Source organism: Rhinolophus ferrumequinum, chromosome 8 (genome assembly GCF_004115265.2).
Source record: "Rhinolophus ferrumequinum isolate MPI-CBG mRhiFer1 chromosome 8, mRhiFer1_v1.p, whole genome shotgun sequence".
NCBI lineage: Eukaryota > Metazoa > Chordata > Mammalia > Chiroptera > Rhinolophidae > Rhinolophus > Rhinolophus ferrumequinum.
In genome coordinates this window covers 41,109,970-41,131,354 of record NC_046291.1, presented here as the reverse complement: position 1 = coordinate 41,131,354, position 21,385 = coordinate 41,109,970, and the positions used below count along the sequence as shown (strand labels likewise).

General features: G+C 33.1%; 1 protein-coding gene across 1 annotated transcript; it reads right to left on the bottom strand.

The window, feature by feature from the left end:
* Window positions 1-1,478: 1,478 nt before the first annotated feature.
* Window positions 1,479-20,762, bottom strand: ZSWIM2 (zinc finger SWIM-type containing 2). Its single transcript, XM_033112668.1, is given in 11 exon segments — window positions 1,479-2,291; window positions 3,189-3,343; window positions 6,924-7,035; window positions 7,442-7,526; window positions 8,887-9,138; window positions 10,189-10,306; window positions 10,309-10,364; window positions 10,366-10,396; window positions 17,377-17,417; window positions 18,888-18,964; window positions 20,505-20,762. Coding segments are annotated over 11 exon segments (1,905 nt in total). The 5' UTR covers window positions 20,670-20,762.
* Between the last annotated feature and the right edge of the window lie 623 nt (window positions 20,763-21,385).

The window sequence follows — 21,385 nt, the reverse complement described above, 5'->3', positions numbered from 1 at the left end:
GTTCAGAAATTGTTACTGTAGTAGCTGATATCTACTCTCCTTTTGTAATCATGGGTGGACTATTTTGTATTAGTACACTACTGCAATAATAAAACTCAAATAACTGCAGAATGATCATTAATAAATTTGACTAGTATAGGTATAGTGTGTATATTATATCTTTCTTTTAACTGAAAAATAAATTTTACAGCGTTGTTTTTCTCACCAGAATCCCAATTTATTATTGTTCTTTTATAGTTCTTTCATGTTTTGCTTTCTAAAGTATTTTCTATCCTTCTTTTTCTTTTATCCTTTTTTGAAGAATTATTTTAAAAAGGAGAGCACAATATCTGTGAGAAGATAAATAATATTTCACTAATTGGGAAATTATTTCACCTGACAAAAGAAAAGGCTGATAAAATCCTGAATTGCTGACAGATATATCTGGTCCTCCATTTTATATATCAGAAATAAGCCAAACTTTCCATTTATTTTTAAAATGCAGCTCATGTTTTGATTAACTCTCAGTTACTATTTCTGAACTACATTTAAGTAATTACTTTCTATTTATGATTAACCTCAACTTAATTGATTATTCCTTTAAATTCAAAGGATATTTTCAAAGAACTTTCTCTGCTTGATATCTTCATGATTTGTTTCATACAACTATGTATTCCATTACCACCGTGACAAAAAAATGATGTGAGGTTTTTTCCTTGTTATGAGTAATAAAAAATCAATAAAATTATCAATGTTTTTTAAAAAATTAAAAAGCTACTGAGCCATAGAATTTAACAATAAACAAAATAAAATATAAAGGTTATATTTTTCAAGTGAACATTTTAAAACAATGATTAATTATTTGGAAATAGAGCTGGTTTAAAAAAATAGATGCTTTACTATTGATTATATTAAGAAATTTCTTAGTACTTATACTTTTCTTGAAAATAAACCATAAAACCATCATAAATGTGGCATAGTTTATAGTTTTATAGGTACATTTTATTTTCAATTCATGTATAAGAAAACTACTTCAAGGAAATAAAAAAGAAAATCACCACCTGGGTTTTCTTGTAGGTTTGTGGTGATTACTACTATAAGTAAATGCAAAAACATACACAAGTACCTGGAAAGAATCCATGTATGTTATCAAGTGGAATGTTTGAAAACAGTGATTCAATACAAGGAAAACCTATTTCCTTAATTTAAGTAATAATAATTATTTTAATCAGTGTAAAATCAGATATAAAATATCTAAAAATAATTCATAACAACCTAAACATATAAGCATTCAACACCTAATACTGTAAGTCTTATAAGGAGTGTGGTGATTTCCTTTAAGTGTAGTTAGTTACTTATTCATAGACAAATAGGCAAAATGACAACAGAGAATTTTATACACATTTATCAAGAGTATCACATTTATGTTCTACAAATAAAATATTTCATGTTTAATACCCAAATATTTGAAAATGATGTTTGTCATCAAAAATATATTTTCATAACTGAATTCCTTGCAATATTAAAGATAGCTCAGTACTTCTTGTATTTAAATCGTGAGATCTAGGCCTTCTTGATAGATGACTATATTTTGGTCTAATTTTCCCAAAGGAATTATTATATCTTTTAGATAAACTAAGTTTACTTGTACCCCAATTCACAATAAGATGTAAGTCTTCTGGAGGTAAAGTATTTGTTCTCCTGTTTTCCTCTCTTATTTTAGTATCAAGATTCTTCTTTGGATTGTGGTTGATATGTATACAATCTTTGGTCATCTTCTGGCTTTGACTAGTATGGTATTTTTTATTGATACTTGGGCTTGCCAGTCCACTGGGACATATCATATTCTTGTGAGCAATAGAAGGAAGAAATGTTTGAGATGATATTTTTCCAAAGGATTCAGTGGGTAAACCTTGAAGATACTTGGGGAAATGTTGGCTAGTTTTATGTTCATAGATTAATTTTCTTGAATTTGAATCATCTGATTTGATTGAGTATAGATCATCTATTGCTTTATTTTGGTAGGTATCTATTGAACTTTGAGGTGTATTCAACTTTTCAGAATTATGTTGAGGTATGCTAGGTAAAATTCCAAGTCTAGTTTGTTTTAAAACTAATCCAATACCAGGAATAAAAAGTCCTTGTTCTTCCTGTTTTGATAGATGAGAGGTGTCTGTGTTTGAAACAGAATGATGTACATGTCCATTCATTGCTGTATCTTTCCAGATTAAAGGGTTATATATAACTTGTCCATCAATAGGGCATGAATTGCACTTGTGGAATAACCAACTGTCAATACATTTCCTATGAAACTTAAAAAAAAAGGTTATAAATTAATCAGGGCTATGATTATCTTGTTTATAATGTATATTATCTATGCAAATTTTCCCAGTTTCATTATTACTATTAAAACTATTCAGCAAAAATGGAAGATAATTATAATTTATCAAGTTTCATGAAAATATTGTGAAGAGGTATTCTTAAAAATATAATTGGTTATGGGCATTTTCAACATTAAAATGGAAAACCTTCATTTTTGTAATTTCGTTAAAAACTACTTATTCAAGCCATTAATTTTGTTGTTGCTTTCTAATGAATGAAAATTTTAAAATAAAAAAGTCATAACCAACTAGAGTTGAAAACCGATCTGATGACGGTAACATATAAAATAACAAATCACATTCTCGGGGGGAAAAAACTATCAGATGTTTTAACTCTGGTGACTCTAAAACTATAAATGTTTAGTGATTGAAACAACTTGATTTCAGAAAAAACCTGGTTACCAACTACATAGTGATCAAGAAACATTAGGCTTTGATTCCAGTGGGTTAATTTCAAATGATAACTATGTCAAATTAAGCATACGAGTATCTGTTTCATCCAAAGAATCATAAAAATACATTAAAAAGTATTCCATAAGCTTTTTTTTCATGGATAACTAAAGTAGACAAAAGAATCTAATTTAAAGGCCCAATTTCTCTTTTCTAGATTGTATATACAGAAATGAGTCCTAATCAATAGGAGGAATCCATTCTTAGGGGCAAAGCTGCCTTGTCAACAGTCTGCTGCAGCTCCTCTACATATAGTGTTCAATTTGAACATCTCTTCAATAATACAACTAAAAAGTGAAAGGAGAGACTTACATTGTCACTTCATTTGTGAAAACTGGCCCTACAGGGAAAGTCAAACTAAAATGATGTAACTTCTACCTTGTGAGTACATGGTAGCAATCTTGTAAATTGACCAAGATGAAATGCCTTCAAGCAAAGTCGGCACTGGTACCCTGGAGCAAGCAGCTTACTACTCTTTGTGATCAGCAAGAGAGGCAGTGACTTTACCACGCGTTTTGGTGTGTAAACCTGGCTGAATAAGAATAAGCAGAAACAAGAATGTACACATGTAATTACAGATCAGGAAGTAATCAATAATGCAGGTAATAACCTTCGTATGAATAATGCAAATGAACCCAATGTTTTCTTGAACTGAAAATAATAAATCTCGTATATTAAAAAGTTAAAAAAATCTATTATGAACATCGACTTCATAAAAAGACAAAATTTAGTAATTTCAAATAAAAATACTAACCCGAAATATTTTGATTTACACTTTTTAATGTCAATGAAACCAGAACACAATTTTGATGAGAACCATATACTCAAATTATTTCAGTCTGAGCCAGCACTTAGGCTTGTTTTTAGGAAAATACAGCCCAATTTACTTTGCCATCTGGTAGAAAGTAAGGTGTGCAGTAAGCCACATTAATATTCTAGGTTACTATGTATGATAAATTGGTAGATCATAATTCATGAGGAAACTCATTTTCTCATGGGTATATACTTACTCTGTCAGTATTGTTAGACCATGTTGATGTGACTCTAAAAGTACCAAGCCCATTTATGTAGCCAAAGTGCCAACCAACATAACTAAGATTATACAATGTAAATTAATTGTTATTTGATGCCATTAGCTACTGATAAAAAAGATAAAATAAATATTTAAAATCAAAAGCTTGGTTAAAAGGTTAGATGCATTCCTATTATTCAGAACAAAGTTCAAATATATTCTTCAGAAAAGCTTATATTTCTCATTACTCTACCTATATACTTCAATCATGCTATAGAACTTGCTTTTATCAAGGTCATCTAATTGTCAAATAAAACAAACAACCTGTGTATTTTCTTTTCTTTTTTTTTTTTAGTCCCAGAGTAATCTCTCTTTTTTTTTTTAAATTTATTGGGGTGACAATTGTTAGTAAAATTACATAGATTTCAGGTGTGCAATTCTGTATCACATCATATAAATCCCATTGTGTGTTCACCACCCAGAGTCAGTTCCCCTTCCATCACCATATATTTGATTCCCCTTACCCTCATCTCCCACCCCCAACCCCCTTACCCTCTGGTAACCACTAAATTACGTTCCCCAGATTAATTTTTCAAACCCCGTGGCCATCCTGTGGCACCGACTGCCCTCCAATCCCCTCACCCTCCCCCCCACCCCCACCCCTTCCACCCATCTAGCTGTGTATTTTCATTATTTCAGGTTGTTAACCACTCTTTTAAATTTTGAAACTCGCCTTTTATTTATTTCACTTTCTCTGCCTAGAATGTCCTTCTACCCCTAATGTTCTCTTGGCTCCCCCCACTAATCTCCTAAACCTTTAGTTATACAATTTATCATTCTAATAGGTAGGAGTGTGATACCTAGCCAGGGCCAAAGAAAAGGATATGGAGAGCCTTTGTATAGGCTCATTTTATACCTATAAAGCATAAAATGCTCCACAAGAGCTGTGGTCCCCAAAGTGTGTGGCATACCCATAGGAAATGTGCTAAATATCCACTGGGTTGCATAGAAAGATATATATGAACAAAGCACAATTTTTGTTTGGTTAAGTCACTGAAATTATTTATTTATTTATTTATTTATTTATTTATTTATTTTATTTATTTATTATTTATTTTGTTGGGTGAATTCTTTATTTAGATGTTCTTCTTGCCTTTGGGAAGCACTGGTTTACCACCAGTCTCTCCCTATGGCTCAGAGAAATCCATGGGCTTTGCTACTCCATATTTCAACTTTCTTTCTTTTCTTTTTTCTTTTTTCTTCTTTTTCTTCTTTTTTCTTTTCTTTCCTTCCTTCCTTCCTTCCTTCCTTCCTTCCTTCCTTCCTTCCTTTTCCTTATTTCTTTTCTTCCTTTCTTTTCTTCCAAGTTTATTTAGTTAAAGTTTATTGGGGTGACAACTGTTAGTAAATTTACATAGATTTCAGGTGTACAATTCTGTAATACATCATCTATATCTCACATTATGTGTTCACCAGCCAGAGTCAGTTCTTTCCATCACCATATATTTGACCTTGTTTACCCTCTTCTAGAACACTCTCCCCCCTTACTCTTTGGTAACCACTGAACTATGGTCTATGTCTATGAGTTTTTGTTTCTTCATTTGTGTTGTTCTTTTGTTGTTTTCAGTTTTATATATCACATGTCAGTGAAATCATATGGTTCTCTACTTTTTCTGTCTGACTTGTTTCGCTTAGCATTATAATCTCAAGATCCACCCATGTTGTCGCAAATGATACTATTTCATCTTTTCTTATGGCAGAATAGTATTCCATTGTGTATATATACCACAAATTCTTTATCCATTCATCTATCGAAGGACACTTTTGTTGTTTCCATGTCTGGCCACCATAAATAAAGCTGCAATGAACATTGGAGCACATATGTCTTACAGATAAAGGTTTTCAGATTTTTTGGGTGGATACCCAGGAGAGGGATTGCTGGATTATATGGTAATTCTGTTCTTAATTTTTTGAGGAACCCCCACACTGCATTCCATAGCAGATGCACCAATCTGCATTCCTACCAACAGTGTATGAGGGTTCCTTATTCTCCACAGCCTCTCCAACACTTGTTACTATTTGTCTTGTTGATGATAGCCATTCTGACTGGGGTGAGGTGATATCTCATTGTGGGTTTTATTTGCATTTCTCTGATGATTAGTGATATTGAGCATTTTTCATATGTCTATTGGCCATTTGTATGTCCTCTTTGGAGAAATGTTTCTTCAGGACCTCTGCCCATTTTTTAATTGGATTGTTTTTTTTTCTTGTTGAGTGTATGTGTTCCTTATGTATTTTGGATATTAGCCCCTCATCCCATTCTTTTAAAATGATCTTTTGTGTATGTTTTATAATGGACCTAATATGTTAATAATAAACAGCAACTTTAATTTGCTTTAGTTGGTAAGTATTATGACAAAAGGTCTGGATGCCTGTCCACTAGTAGACAGTACAATCTGTGTTCATCAATCCACTCAGGCCTCTTTCTTCCTCTGTGGGGGTGGAGTAGAGGAGGAATGAGGCAGAGGAGACTTCCCCCCCAGAGACCAATTACTTCAAAGAAAATCTCAAATGCCCCTGTATTTTTTCTTTATATAATGTATAGTCAGTTTAAAATTTACATTTATTGAGATGATCATTTACTGAGGAAACTTCTGTATTCCTATTATCTAGTACAATCTCTGATAGAATAATTATAGACAACATTATTTGAATATTTACTCTGTGTATTAACTCATTTCATACTCACAAAATTCCTCTGAGGCTGGTGTTATAATTATTCTAATTATTCCCATTTTAAAGGTGAAGAAAAAGTGGCAGAGAGAGAGTGAAGTAACTAGCCCCAAAGTCATATAGCCAGCTTATGTTTGTACTAGGATTGGATTTAGGCAGCCTGACTGCAGAGCCTTGCTCTTCACTGCAGAGTGAAGGCACTCTGACTGCAGAGCTTTGCTCTTCACTTGCATATTATGTCATCTAGTATATAATAAGAGCTCAATACATATTTATTGAATAAAGGAAAGAATGAAACTTATCGAACTGAAAAATTATATAAGTATCCCAAGTCATACAAGAAATGTAAATTTCACTGAGAGTCTCACCCCTGCTTTCTTGAAAATGTGGCATCTTTTCTTCCATATCATTTTTAGTATCGATATATTTTACAATTTCATCTGATCTTTTTTCTAGTGCTTTCCATCTTTGATTTCTCTTCTGTAATAGGTAAAAAGTAAAGGTTACTTTGCAAATCATGGTAGTTAGGGTGTTAAAATGAATAGGTTGCATATCAATAAGGTAATAATGTGGTAAGTCAGTTTGTAATGTTGAGATCTGTTTTTTAAATGAATTTTCAAATTTGATGGCTGTTATGATTTATGTGTAATGTTATCAGATATTTGTTTTTGTGTTGGATTTTATAAATTACCTATGTAAGAAATGATTGCCTTGTACATCCCTATGAAAAAGAGTTTCCAAAAATTACAGTCTTTGGTTTTTATTGAAACTCAATTAACTGTATTCCAGAGTGTTACCTATTCTTATTATTCTCAGGTTTATTTTTACTTAAGTTTACAACAAGACAAATATGAACACTATATGAAATTCAAGATGGATACTGTACCTCACGAAAAGTAAATGGGTGAGAAAGATGGCAGCAGTTATCAAAACATTCCTGGCATAAGTGATATTCTATACACTGGGTACACCTAAAAATGCAAAACATCAAAACATACAAGGAAAAAATCCAATTACTTTGATGTTTTTTTCCCCCTTCTTACACTCCTTCCCCCACTCCTGTTCAAGCTGTTGTTTCTCAGTCTAGTTGTGTAGGACACAGCTCCCTGGCCCATGCTGGGATTATGAGCCTTGCTCTCCCCTGGCCGAGGCAGTCGGTCGCTGGTCATTGGTCAGCCGCTCACAGCAGCTCATGGCAGCTTTCCCTGGCTGCCGGCAGCTCATGCTGGCTGCTGGCCACTTACGCTGGCCACCGGCCACTCATGGCAGCACACAGTAGCCCACAGCAGCACACGACAGCTCACGCCAACCTCCGGCTGCTCATGGCAGCCCAGCTCTAGGGAGAGCTGTTGTTCACAATCTTAGCTGTAGAGGGTGCAGTTCACTAGCCCACGTGGGAATCAAACCGGTGACCTGGGCGTTAGGAGCCTTGTGCTCCCACCACCTGAGCCACCGGGCCAGCCCTACTTTGATGGTTTTTGATGAAAAATCTGGCCAAATTTTCTTGGGAACTATGCAGATATGGCAAGGTCTAAAGTCTCATCTTGTGTTAGTTACCTATTGCTACTGTCACAAGCGAGAACACATTTAGCAGCTTAAACAATGCCTATTTATTATCATATTGTTTTGTAAGATAGAAATCTGACATGGGTCTCAATGGGCTAAAATCAAGGGATTCCCAAGATTTCATTTCTTCTTAAACACCCTAGAGGAGATCTCTTTCCTTGTGCTTTTCCATTGTCTAGAGGTTGTCCACCTTCCATAGCTTAGCTTCTGATCCTTTCCTCCATCTACAAAGCAAGCAAAACAGCATCTCTCTGTGCCTTTCTTTCATAGTCACTTTTCTCTCTGATTCTTTTGTTTCCCTCTTCTATTTTGAAGAACTCTTGGAACCCAAGATTACACTGGTCCCAGGTAATCCAGGATAATATCTTTATTTCAAGGCTAGATGATTAGCAGTCTTATTTCCATTTACAATCTTAATTCCCCTGTGACATGAAGCCTACAGGTTCTAGGCACAAGGGTGTGGTCATATTTGTCCAGGGCTTCCAGGACAGGATGCTACTTCAGACTCAATCTAGGCTAGAGTACAAAGCCAATATTCTTGTGTAAGTGAAGAAAATAAAACAATTGCAGTTCTGAGGTACTGGGTTGATAGAGATCATCAACTTGTAAGTCCTAAATAAGTGGCCATCAATTAAGGCAAACACTATTATGTAAAGGATGAGAAGAAGAAGCAGACTAGATGACTGGTACTCCAATGTTCATAGTTACCCCAAGTTAAAAAGAAAAGTTAGAATATGTGTTCATAATTTTACTGATGGTACTCACTTATAACACTTCCCCTCAATTGGAAATTGTTTACAGTTATTACAGGGAATTCCAAGGTGCTTGTCCAGTCGCTGTTTCTCAGCTGCAGCCACAAATTTGCTAGAGTTTTTGAATTCCTCTAAAATAAGCTTTAATGGTGCAAACTCTTTCCTACACAGAGGACATTTCAACATGGAAGTGTTTGATACCTTGTCCTGATAATTAGCTAAGATCTTCATACATTTTATATGAACATTATTGCCACAGCCAAACCTGTTAGAAATAAAATTCAAGGTTACCATTTGTATACACAAAGTTATATATATTTATATAAATAAAATTTTCTTTGCGTCCATATTTATTTCCCATAAAAATAGATTCAGATTTTCCAAATATAGCTTGGTTACATACACAAGCACATACCTTTTCTGTCTTATCTATCATCTTTAATTTAGGACATCAGAATTCCAAACAAATTCCCTCCCATTCCAATGAAATGGTGGTGAAAGATTTTACATCATTAAGTTTTTCATTTGTAAAATGGGAATGCATGTAGTCTTAACAAAAGAAAATCATAATTATTTAAATAGAAAGCATCACTGAGAGCAGGAGTGTCATCGTATTTTTCTAGAAATCACACAATATGTGGTAGTACTCAATATCTGCTGAAAGAAATAATATTTTAGGAAATAGTTAATAATTTTAAAATACACAATAAAAGCAGCCACGTGAGAAAACTACAATGTGGATGAAAATTTTGGCAAATAATCAGGAGAGAAATGAAAGAAAAAGAATGAAAAAGTTCAATGGCAAACGGTTGTCCAAATTTTTCAAGTCCAACTTTATAGTGCCTTGAAGAAAAGTTGACTGACACTCTCAATAAATATTTCTGTAAAATTTTGAATTATTTAGGTTTAAAATAGTTTTGAAAAACTAAAAGAATTTTTATCATTTTAAAGTAAAATAATCTTTACTTTCAGAAAACTCTCTGAAATTACTCTAAACCATGGCATTTATTTACGTGTTAAAACAAAAATGTGACAATTATTCTACTTTAATAACTTAAAGTAAAAAGGGAAATAAAGTGGACTTATGTTTTAATTTTCATCCTTTAAAAACATAGCTCAGGAATATTTAGAGTAAGAATAGGACCTCTCACAACATATAAGGAAACAAAAGAAAGCCAATTAAGCATAATTGTTTAGATATATATTGTTTCTCTATCAACATGTCTCATAATATAATCAATTACAAACATACTAAATTAAATTTTTTTTGGTAAGCTTTTAGACTCCAAAAAAAAAAAAAAAAAGAATCACCTACCTGCAAAAGGTGACAGGAAGCTTTTTCTCTAAAAGTACTTCTTGACAAATAGAGCAGATATCATCTGAACCAATTTCCTTCTGTTTAATGTACCCATCCGCTTCAATATGTGTATTTCATCATTTGTTCCTTTTTGGGGAGTTTGAACTCGATGAATCCCCGAAGTAAGTCACTGATTTCTCCTCCACGAGACCTAACTGCAAAGCAGCTAGTGAAAAATCCCAAAGTATTAAAATTCAGTGACAAAATTAAAGATACAAAAATTTAACAACTTGTGCTGACATTTTATTTCAAATGTCAGAAAGACAGTTTTGGTTAAATTATTATACTGACCTTTACCACTTTTTTGTATTCCTTTCAGAGTCAAATGGTCACAAAAGAGTCATTTATAAAAAGAATAGAAGTTCTCTCTCTCTCTCCCCTTAACTAAAAAGAGTCAGTGCAACTAAAGTTTTGGATTAATTTTATGATAGTGTTCATCCTTGGATTGGTGTTACAATTATGTCTTACGATTTGAATCTGTTCACTTATAAGGACAGCAGGATCAACACTCGGGAATGTTAAAAGAAACGGAGCACAAACACATAAAGGGAAAGCAGGGATATTTGAGTAATTAATGTAATTAGTATTTGTTAGATGAATAAATAATAGGAAAGCAAAACTCAATTGTGCCTGTTTTCCTGTCTCAGTTTTATGTCCGTACCAGAGTGTCTTGGTAGCTACATCCTTCACAGATTTGGTAAATATTTCTCAGGATAATCTATTAGGAATTGTATTGCTTGTACCCTTGGGATGTACATTCTTTAAATTCTTAATTTCCTCCAACCTGCTGTCCTGATAAGAAATAGATTCTAAGTGTGTATAGTTTTGATTAGGGCCATCCTAGATTCTTTATTCCCTGGTCCCATCCCTATGTTTCTTCCCCTTCCCTCTCCTTAACATGACATAATTTAAATGCCAGCTGCTCTTAGTCCTCTTGAGTTCTGATATTCATTTTACATATTCTTTACTACATGTAGATTAAAAAAATATTTGCAAGATAATGAAAAACACCATTTCCTGGAAACTCTTAATTAAACACTAAAAATACTGAAAACACAGTTAAATTTCAATACAAAAATCTTTGTTCCTTATCGAGGGGGTGGCAGATGAAATGCAGGAAGGTATCATCCTTTAATTAACCATTACTTTGGAGGATGAGGGTATTTGTCACAGAGACACAGCAACATCTGCTTCCTAAAAGAAATGGGGAGGAAAATGAAGAACAAAAGATTGTGCTTTTGGGAACAAATATTCTCTAAGAAGGAGGAAATACTGAAACATGAAAGTTCATAAAAGAAGCTGACCATACACTGTTCTATGTGGTATAACATGAATTGGAGAACAAAAGGGAGAAACAAACTCTTCTGAAATTGATTTGGAAAAATTAATTTATGAGACTATGAAAGAATATTCTTTTATAGAGAAGAGAAAGGCAGCTATCCTTTTAAGATAACACAGTGTATACAAAAAAACAAATTACAAAATTCCCTAAATAATTGCCATTACGAAACAATAGCCATTATGAAACAAGGATAAAAGAAGCACTATTACATAACTGTTACTGAGCTAACTGGGTAGCAATATGTAGAAATTTTGATTAATTCAAACCAAATACCAACTTCCAACTTAAACCAACACAACTATACATGGATGCCATAATGAAGATTAAAAATAAAATAGAAAAACTAGTAGAACAGAACTTCCGAAAGACTATCAATACTACGGAAGAAGCATTGAAACAATATACACAAAAGGTAAAATTGGTCAGATTTAACAACTCAAATATCAATATGTGTAATAAAATTTAACAAAGCCATATAAAAAAGAATTATAACTTTAGGAAAAATATGCAAGAGGGGTAATCCCTATATTTAGGAAAACTATGTAGTTTTATCTCAATAAGTAATAGCCCAAGTTCACACAATTCACACATGAAACACAAATAGTAAAAAAGGCAAGGGAAGACATTCAATTTCATTAATATAAAAAAATGTAAGTTAAAAATAAGAATGAGGCACAGACATGGAATAAAACCTAATGAATAAGTAATACATAAATAAATAGAATATTATCTTTTATTCTGCTTGTTATTTCTTTTTGTATTTAAAAAAGTTATTTCAAGGCACTCTAGATCATCTAAGGATATGTTAGATGTATGGGAGAATGGAAAACCATTTTCTTATTTAATTTACTAGGTTTGAATAGATTACTATGAACTCAGATATGGTATTATTTTCCTCACTTTGGGTGACTTAGTCTTTTTTCCTAATATATCGAAATAGCATGACTATTTCAAATATTTCCATGTATCTTTAATTATTTTCTTTGGAGACTGACATATTTTGTTCACATCTTTCATTATATGCTTAAGTAACATGGTTAAATGTGCCTAAAACATGAATACAAGAACAAACCAAAAATGGCAGAAATTGATATATTGCAGAAATCATAAATCAGTAAAAGTATTTTGAAGACCAGTTTGGCAATACATATGAGTGGCAGACATAAAATGTTAATACTTAAAAAAAACACCGCAAACTTACAAATACAGAGAACAGATTGTAGTGTCAAAGGCGGAGGCTGAGGGGTGAGAGAAATGTGTGAAAGTGGTAAAAAGGTACAAACTACCAATTATAAAATAAATAAGTCATGGGGATGTGAAGTACAGCATAGTAACTGTAGTTAATATTGTACTGTATATTTGAAAATTGCTGAGAGAGTAGATCTTAAAAATTGTCATCACAAGAAAAAAAACTATGTGTAGTGGTGGATATTAACTAGACTTACTATAATCGTTTTGCAAATATTGAATAATTAGGTTGTACACCGAAATTAATATAATGTAATATGTCAATTATATGTCAATTAAAAAAATCATTACTTTTACACCAAGATCCAATTAATGAGATGTTAGTTAAACAAATAATTGAAAAAAGGAAAAACTTCAGGTACAAAGAATATAACAAGTAGTCAGAAATAAGTTAAATGCCTAACAATAGGAGAATGTTAAATAAATTATACATATTGAGTGGAATATAGTTATTGAAGACTTTAACTATAGAAATTACATAGCATTGAAAACATAAAGTAACAGAGTGTGAGAAGAGCAGAACATAGACTATTCCCACAGACTGTACATAAACACATAAATATAAAGTAAAAAGGAAAATAGAAAATAAAAACTTTATTATGTATTTGTAGTGAGAATTTTAAAAACTTTCCTTTAATAAGGCTTTTATTTTATTCATAAATATTTAATTTTAAAAAGAGACAGATGATATTTACTAGCCATTTAGAAGAAACTATTTGGTGATAAATCTAGGTTTTGCTGGGAAATATTTGTTGGGTGATGGGAAAGAATATTCAGCATTCAAAAACTGATGTAAAATTCCTATGTAATTATCTTTGTAGGTCTTCAAAAATAAAAGAGTGTCAGGTTTCTAATATGCAACACTAGGGTGCGAATGATTGTTCTAGATTTGTATTAGAAAATAATCTATGAATGACGTTCAAAACACTCCTCCTTCACTACTAGTAACCATCTCCTATATATACATATTTACATAATCCTGATGAGTAATTGTTTATAGCTTGCTTTGAATTACTTTAATTTTCATTGTTTGTTCTAGCTTTCATTTAAATGTAAATTCAAAGTCATTAAGATTTCTACTTTCTTTGAATGTTTATTTGCTGAATGTTGACTAGTTAATACTTCTTTTAAATATAAGAGATATGAAAAATCTTTTAGTAAGAAGTATAAATCTTCAAAATTCATATATAAGATTAATTTTAGACATTTAAAAAATTCCCTACTGCACACTGATATTTATAAAAAGAATAAGACATGGTTTCTGCCTTCAAGAAGTATAATATAAATAATAATACAATATAATTAGATCATTCATATGAAATTGCTATTTTTATAGATAAAAAACCCCCAACATTAGCAATTCATATGATTCAATTTATAAAAAGCACTTAGCAGAGCTCCTAATATGCAGTATAATAAATATTTGTTGAATAATTGGGTAAAGCTGCACTGTCCAATATGAACCATCAGTCACATGTGGTAACGAGCACTTGAAATGAGGCTATGACTGAAAACTGAATTTTTTTTTTTTCAAGATTGTTTTGGCTATTCTTGGTTTCTTGAATTTCCATATGAACTTTATCATAAGCTTGATTTCTGCAAAGAAACCAGCTGGGTTTTTTTTTTTTTTTAAAGATTTTATTGGGGAAGGGGAGCTGGACTTTATTGGGGTACAGGTGTACTTCCAGGACTTTTTCTTTTTTTCCAAGTCAAGTTGTTGTCCTTTCAATCTTAGTTGTGGAGGGTGCTGTTCAGCTCAAGTTGTTGTCCTTTCAGTCTTAGTTGTGGAGGGCGCAGCTCAGCTCCAGGTCCAGTTGCTGTTGCTAGTTGCAAGGGGGGCGCAGCCCACCATCCTTTGTGGGAGCCGAACCGGCAACCTTGTGGTTGAGAGATGCGCTCCAACCAACTGAGCCATCTGGGAGCTCAGCGGCAGCTCAGCTCAAGTGCCATGTTCAATCTTAGTTGCAGGTGCCATGTTCAATTTTAGATGCAGGGGGCGCTGCCCACCATCCCTTGCGGGACTCGAGGACTTGAACTGGCAACCTTGTGGTTGAAAGCCCGTGCTCCAACCAACTGAGCCATCTGGGAGGCAGCTCAGCTTGAGGTGCCCTGTTTCAATCTTAGTTGCAGGGGCCGAGCCCACCATCCCTTGCGGGATTAGAGAGTTGAACCAGCAACCTTGTGGTTGAGAGCCCACTGTCTCATGTGGGAATCGAACCAGCAGCCTTCAGAGTTAGGAGCATGGAGCTCCACCGCCAGAGCCACCGGGCTGGCCCAAAACTGAATTTTTAATATTGTTTCATTTTTATTTAACTGGAAAACTTATAATATATAGTTGATTAAAAAATGTATAAGTTTGTAACAATTTGGGTATTATGAATCTATTTTTTAACTGAGTACTTTATGAAGTCTATCGTGTTTCCCCGAAATAAGACCTAGCCGGACAATCAGCTGTAATGTGTCTTTTGGAGCAAAGTCTTATTTTACTATAATATAAGATCGGGTCTTACATAATATAATGTAATATAATATATAATATAATATAGTATAATATAGTACAATATAGTACAATATAATATAATATCAAATACCGGGTCTTACATAATATAAGACCGGGTCTTATATTAATTTTTGCTCCAAAGACGCATTAGAGCTGATTGTCCAGCTAGATCTATTTTCGGGGAAACAGGGTAATGCAGATCAAGTATTTCCAATGAAAAATAGTGTCTGAGTTAATGAGCTGTAAACATAAAACACATACTAGATTTTGAAGAGTATGAAAATAAAATGTCTCACAAGGTTTATATTGATTACATGTTGACATAATATTTTGATGTACTGGGTTAAATTCGAATATTAAAATTGAATTCCCCATTTCCTTTTACTTTTTATAATATGGTTACTAGAAAATTAAACCTAGAGCTCACGTTATATTTCTCTTGGATGGCCTAGTATAGATGCTTGTGGAAATGATATGGAAAATAGTGTAGAGAAGAACTAAGACTTTGGGGAGGATGTGAACATTTAACTTCAGGTAGATAAAATGGAGAAATAGAAAAGAAAACAAGTACGTATGAAATTATACAACCTAATAATTGTGTATGAAGGGACTGGGAGAGAAGATGAGGTAGAGAGTAAGTGATATTTCAGAATGAAATTTTGTCTACATTGTGAAGGAGGAAGCAACGAAGTGCCAATGCTGAAAAGGAGGAGGCCAAAGAGAATAGTAGTAGGGCTGATGAAGGTTGAACAGGGGTAAGAATGAGGATGGAGAGAAAAGAACACAATTGAGAAGCAGGTAAAATGTCAGCATAAACAGGATTGTTTATGAGAGAAGTATTAAATATACGAAAGAAGATGGGAGAGGAAAAATCAAGTAGAATTCCAAGGCTTCTAGCTTTGGAGACTAAAGAAAAGAAAACCAATATGTGAGGTAGGGAATACAAGAGGGGAGCACATATGGTGGAAATTTAATATTTAATATGCCTGTGGGACCTCCAAAATTGAACAGTCCAGAAGGTAGCTGGAAATACTGGTCTGTTGATAAGATGTAGAAATCACTGGTATAGAGGTAACAGCTGGAGACATAAAACAATGAGGGACATTTCTAAGAGAATGTAGAGTGAGAGAAGAGTAAAACAGAAAAATTCCTGTGAAACACAAATATTAATTATCTAGGATAATTTTAAATGTCTATTGTGATTGTGCTTATATATAATAGTTGGGGGAAATGAGCTTGCTTAAACAGAACCAATACTCTTTAAATTTAAAAAAAATTGAAAACTGAGTGTCACTTGAATTTTTTATGAATACTATGAATATTTACTAATAAATTGTAAATGCTGTTGCAGTTCTTAGGTGGGTCTAGTATAGGTCAAATGACTCTTTGACTGCAGGGAAAATTTCCATAATGAAGTACCTTTATTACAAAATGTACAATCTAAATGAGCTGTAATAAAAATTATTTTTCTTTCTCTATTTTAGAGAAATCTAGAGTTTTAAAGTTTTGCAACTCTATGACTGACTTACACTCAATTTTAGTACCGACCTTAAAGCTATTTTACTCTAAATATATATATATTTATATATATATATATATATATATATATATATATATATATTTGCGTAAAAACTTCAGACAGTAAACATTTTTAAATGAAATTATGTGTCATGTCAACTATTTCTGGGATCTAAAAAATTACATTTGTTATTTTTCTCACAATTACAATAATTTAGATATAGAAACTACTGTGACTCTTTGCATAGAACATATGAGGGAAATGTTTTCTACCAAATAATATTTGGTTTTCTACCAAAGTCACTTTTTAAATTAAGTGACTTTGAATTTGAAAATGGCATAAAAAGTTACTTTTTTTTTATTAAATAGGAAGAAAAATGTTCCAATTTGTCTTAAGTGTAAGAAAACTGGACTATAGATAGTTGTCAGTTTGTCTACAAAATAACTGCCTAAATTTAGGATATGTCTAAATAAAGATTATTAAATTTGTTAACCTTCATATTAGTGAAAATCAAAACAAAACAAGCATACAACTTACATTCATGATTCCTTGGAAGCTTGAATTTTTTCAACAATACCCTAATAGTCACAAGTAGAAAAACCAAGTACAACATTTATTTTTGACATAACCTCAAAAGATATTATTTCATTTTAGTTTTAGAATAGTAATGGCATTATAGAATTTATATTGCTGAATGTGTAAGGATAACTTAAAACTCTCATCAGTTTTCTGTTATAATAGTTAATTTATGTTTTAAAATAAGCATATGTGAAAAAACAGTATGATAAATGGAAACAAAAGATATTTGCAGTAAAGAGATTTGCTAGAGAGAGTACATACATTTCTTTATGACATAAAGTTGTCACAGAGAGGTTAGTGAGGGAATTTAGGTGTTCATTGTACTTCCTTTAGCTTCCCTGGAAGCTTCTTACTCCTGGAAATGGAGTAATTTCCTGGATAGAGTACTAAATCATTGCTTTCCTATATGTACCACTTTAATGTATGACATAAAAATATTTTTAAAATCACCAATTAAAATGGAATGTGGCTGTTTTTTCAAAAGTGGAAAATATATATTAAATTCTTACTAAATATATTAAGTATACTTTAGTATGTTAAATACTTAGGTTATATTTCCATCTAGTTTATGGTTAATATACAATAAGAGTTACATTACATAAAAATCAGAACATACCCTTGCCCTAAGGAAGCTGGCATAAAATAAAAATAGAAAAAAAAACTATTTTAAGTATATTAAAACAAAATTGCAAGTTTGGAAGGACCATATTTAATATCTTTATACTGACTGGAGCAAATAACTTATGTTGGAGATGCTCAATAAAAACTGATCCAAAAAAACTTGGTAAATAATATCATTAGAAATAACAGATATACACTGTTTTTAACTTGTAAAGAAAGCATTATAAATATGAGATAAATACTCTTAATTTTTTGTTGATATTTTCCTCTCAAATATCAATTACAATTTTTAATAGTGTAATTAATTATTTGTTGGTATAAGTATGGTAGGTAAACAAAATGAATTGAATTAAACTAAATGGGATTCCCTTACAAATAGATTCTGACACCAGAGTAAAACTTTCAGATTTAACAAAAGTAATCTTCAGTAAAGTCCTACTCCTATTTTGAAAGATTCATAGTCAAACGACAATTGTAAAGGAAAACAAGTTGAAAATATATATAATGAACCACATAGTTATCAATGATGTGAATCAGGAGGTTTTTTCGCCTGTGTTATAGTTAGATTTCACATCTGTACATAAGGAGAATCTAAAAATATTTTTTTCTTACTAAAAACGTTATCATTCAAACATGTAGAGGTCATAGTATGTTTCTCAACTTAAATCTTAATTTTTGGAATGAAAAAAAATACCCAAAAGTATATTGATAAGGTGTGACCATTTTACCTTGATATTTTCCCAACACCAAATTGCTTAAATCTTGCAGTACTCAAACTATGAAAAAAGCAAAACATGATATACCCAGATGTTTCTTTGTGGAAGGATCTTCATTACAAAGTCACTTACCAGCATATATGCTTACAAAGTTCTCCTCCTTTTTGAGATGTGGAACAGTTACAAACATGAGGATTTCCTAGAAAAACCTTTCAAAGAAAAATGTATACTTAAAAAAAAAACTCCATTTTAAAACTAAATTAATACATTAAAAGAAATTTCAAGAGATAATTTAGTTTAGGTGACTTCAAAAGGTTGAATATAACCTACTGGGACATCTTAATTCTTGACACATCTAATTTTTTCACTTTCAGAATCTTTGCCTTAGTCAACAACTTGCAACTCAGGCAAGTAAAAAGAAATCTAATTTTAAAAGCGTAAAAAAATCTGTAAATTTGTTACTAAAAGGAAATTTACCTTGCAGTGAAGCTAAAGACTTTTTGTGGGGGTAGCTCATCTTGGAATTTTGTTTGTTTTGTGCACTTGAATTGGTGAGTTTATTTAACTTTATTCCAGAAGACTAATTTTATTCACCAAGTGTATACTGGTTAAAACTATTTATTAAATGCAGTTAAGTGTTGTAAGCAACAGAGTAAAAAGAGGATGTCTTAAATAAGCACAGGTTAGTGATCTGTATTCAATGTTTAAAATGCATGACAATTTCCCAAGTCAACTTCTGGGAAGTAGTGGGATGGCTGATTTTTTTGAGTGGTGAGAGTAGGATATACGAATATAAATAAACTGTGGTCTTTGAGCAAAATTTATATACATATAAATTATATACATATGCTGTTTCGCAGAAAATAAGACCTAGCCAGACAATCAGCTGTAATGTGCCTTTTGGAGCAAAAATTAATATAAGACCCAATATCATATCATATCATATCATATCATATCATATCATATCATATATCATATCATATTATATTAAAGATCCAGTCTTATTTTACTATAAGACCAGGTCTTATATTAATTTTTGCTCCAAAAGGTGCATTAGAGCTGATTGTCTGGCTAGATCTTATTTTCGGGGAAACACGGTATATATATACATATATATATACACACACATATATATGTATATATATACACACACATGCATATATATATAATATTTATATATAAAGAATTAAAAAATATATAAAAATATAATATATATTAAAATATATATAAATAAAATATAATATATATTAAAATATATATATAAAGACCTTTCCAAGATAACACCATTTAAACGATACATTTTTTTAAAAAAAAGTCTTGTTACTAGTGTGAGTGAAGAAAGAGTAAAGAAAACCCGATTTTATATATTAAGCCAATATGTCTGGTATCTAAACTCATTGTAGAATTTTCATTTCGTTTCAGTTACAGGGCTGGTGACTGCTAACAACGGAAACAAGAACGCACGTAATGCAAACCGTATATTCATATAAAACGTTTCACTATTTCAAACCCAAAGATCAAAGGGTCATCATCTTAACAAGGGTTGGATGCAATTTGGAGTCCTAACCTCCAATAATGAAACTTTTCTAACAAATACCATTTCCCTCTGCAATTTGCACGTCCTTAGCGTCTGGAACACTCGCGGATAGGGCGCAGCAGCGAGTAGCCGCAGGACTTGCAAGGGGGGCTAGATACAGGGTGGGGGAACCAGCGGGCAGGGGGCCAGGCTGGAGCCCAGGCGATAGTTACTCGGAAATCCCTGTTTTCCGGCTCCTCTTCCCTCAGCAGGAAGCCAGTGGGGCCCATCTCTCTTAGGAGGTAGATGCTGCTGCTCAGCGCCTGGTCTTGTTGACAGCTGAGGCGGTCGCTCACGTGTCTTCGCCTTTCAGAGGTCTTACAGCCTTGGCGAAGCATCCCGTCTGGGTGTGGGCAAAGGCGGCCCCTGGACGAGGCCCTCCGAGCCCCCCGCCGGTCTCTATGACAACCGCACGCCCGCGGGTTGTCATCGGTGGCTGAGCACCGCGGTGTCCCAGCATGCTGCGCGCGGAGTCAGGGCTGGACCCACAGGTGAGCGCGGGTGTGGACGCCGCGCCCACTCGCCTCCGCCTCCACGCCTGCCTGAAGCGATGCTCCCAACGGGAGTGGTTCTAATAACCAGGCGGCTGCTTTAAAAGCCGGCGGTGGAAGGCATAGCTGTCAAACCTCTCCCGTTCCTTCTGCTGGTTCCTTGCAGGCAGGGCTGGTGAATTCTGTGTGTGTGTTAGGACAGTGGTAGAACCCAGTTACAGGTTAAGCTCTGGATGTTCAAAGTATCCTGTTTATTCATTATCTTTATGAGAAAGCCCAGAGTGATTGTTGATGTTCAACAATATTCCACAAATATTTCCCGATTGCTCACTATGTGCATAATCTGAGCTGGGGGAAGATGGAAGATGCAAGATCCTTAGATAGGGGCGCGTGTGTGTATCTAAAAGCGAGGGGACCATCTCTAAATCGCGTGCTTGGGTGTTGGAGGGGTGCAGAATCCATCGACTCTATGCCCTCTGAATTTACAAATTCCTATTTAAGGAACACGATTTTCTAGGTAATCAACGTTGTCCCAATTCTTCAAATTGCCTATGAGCTTCATT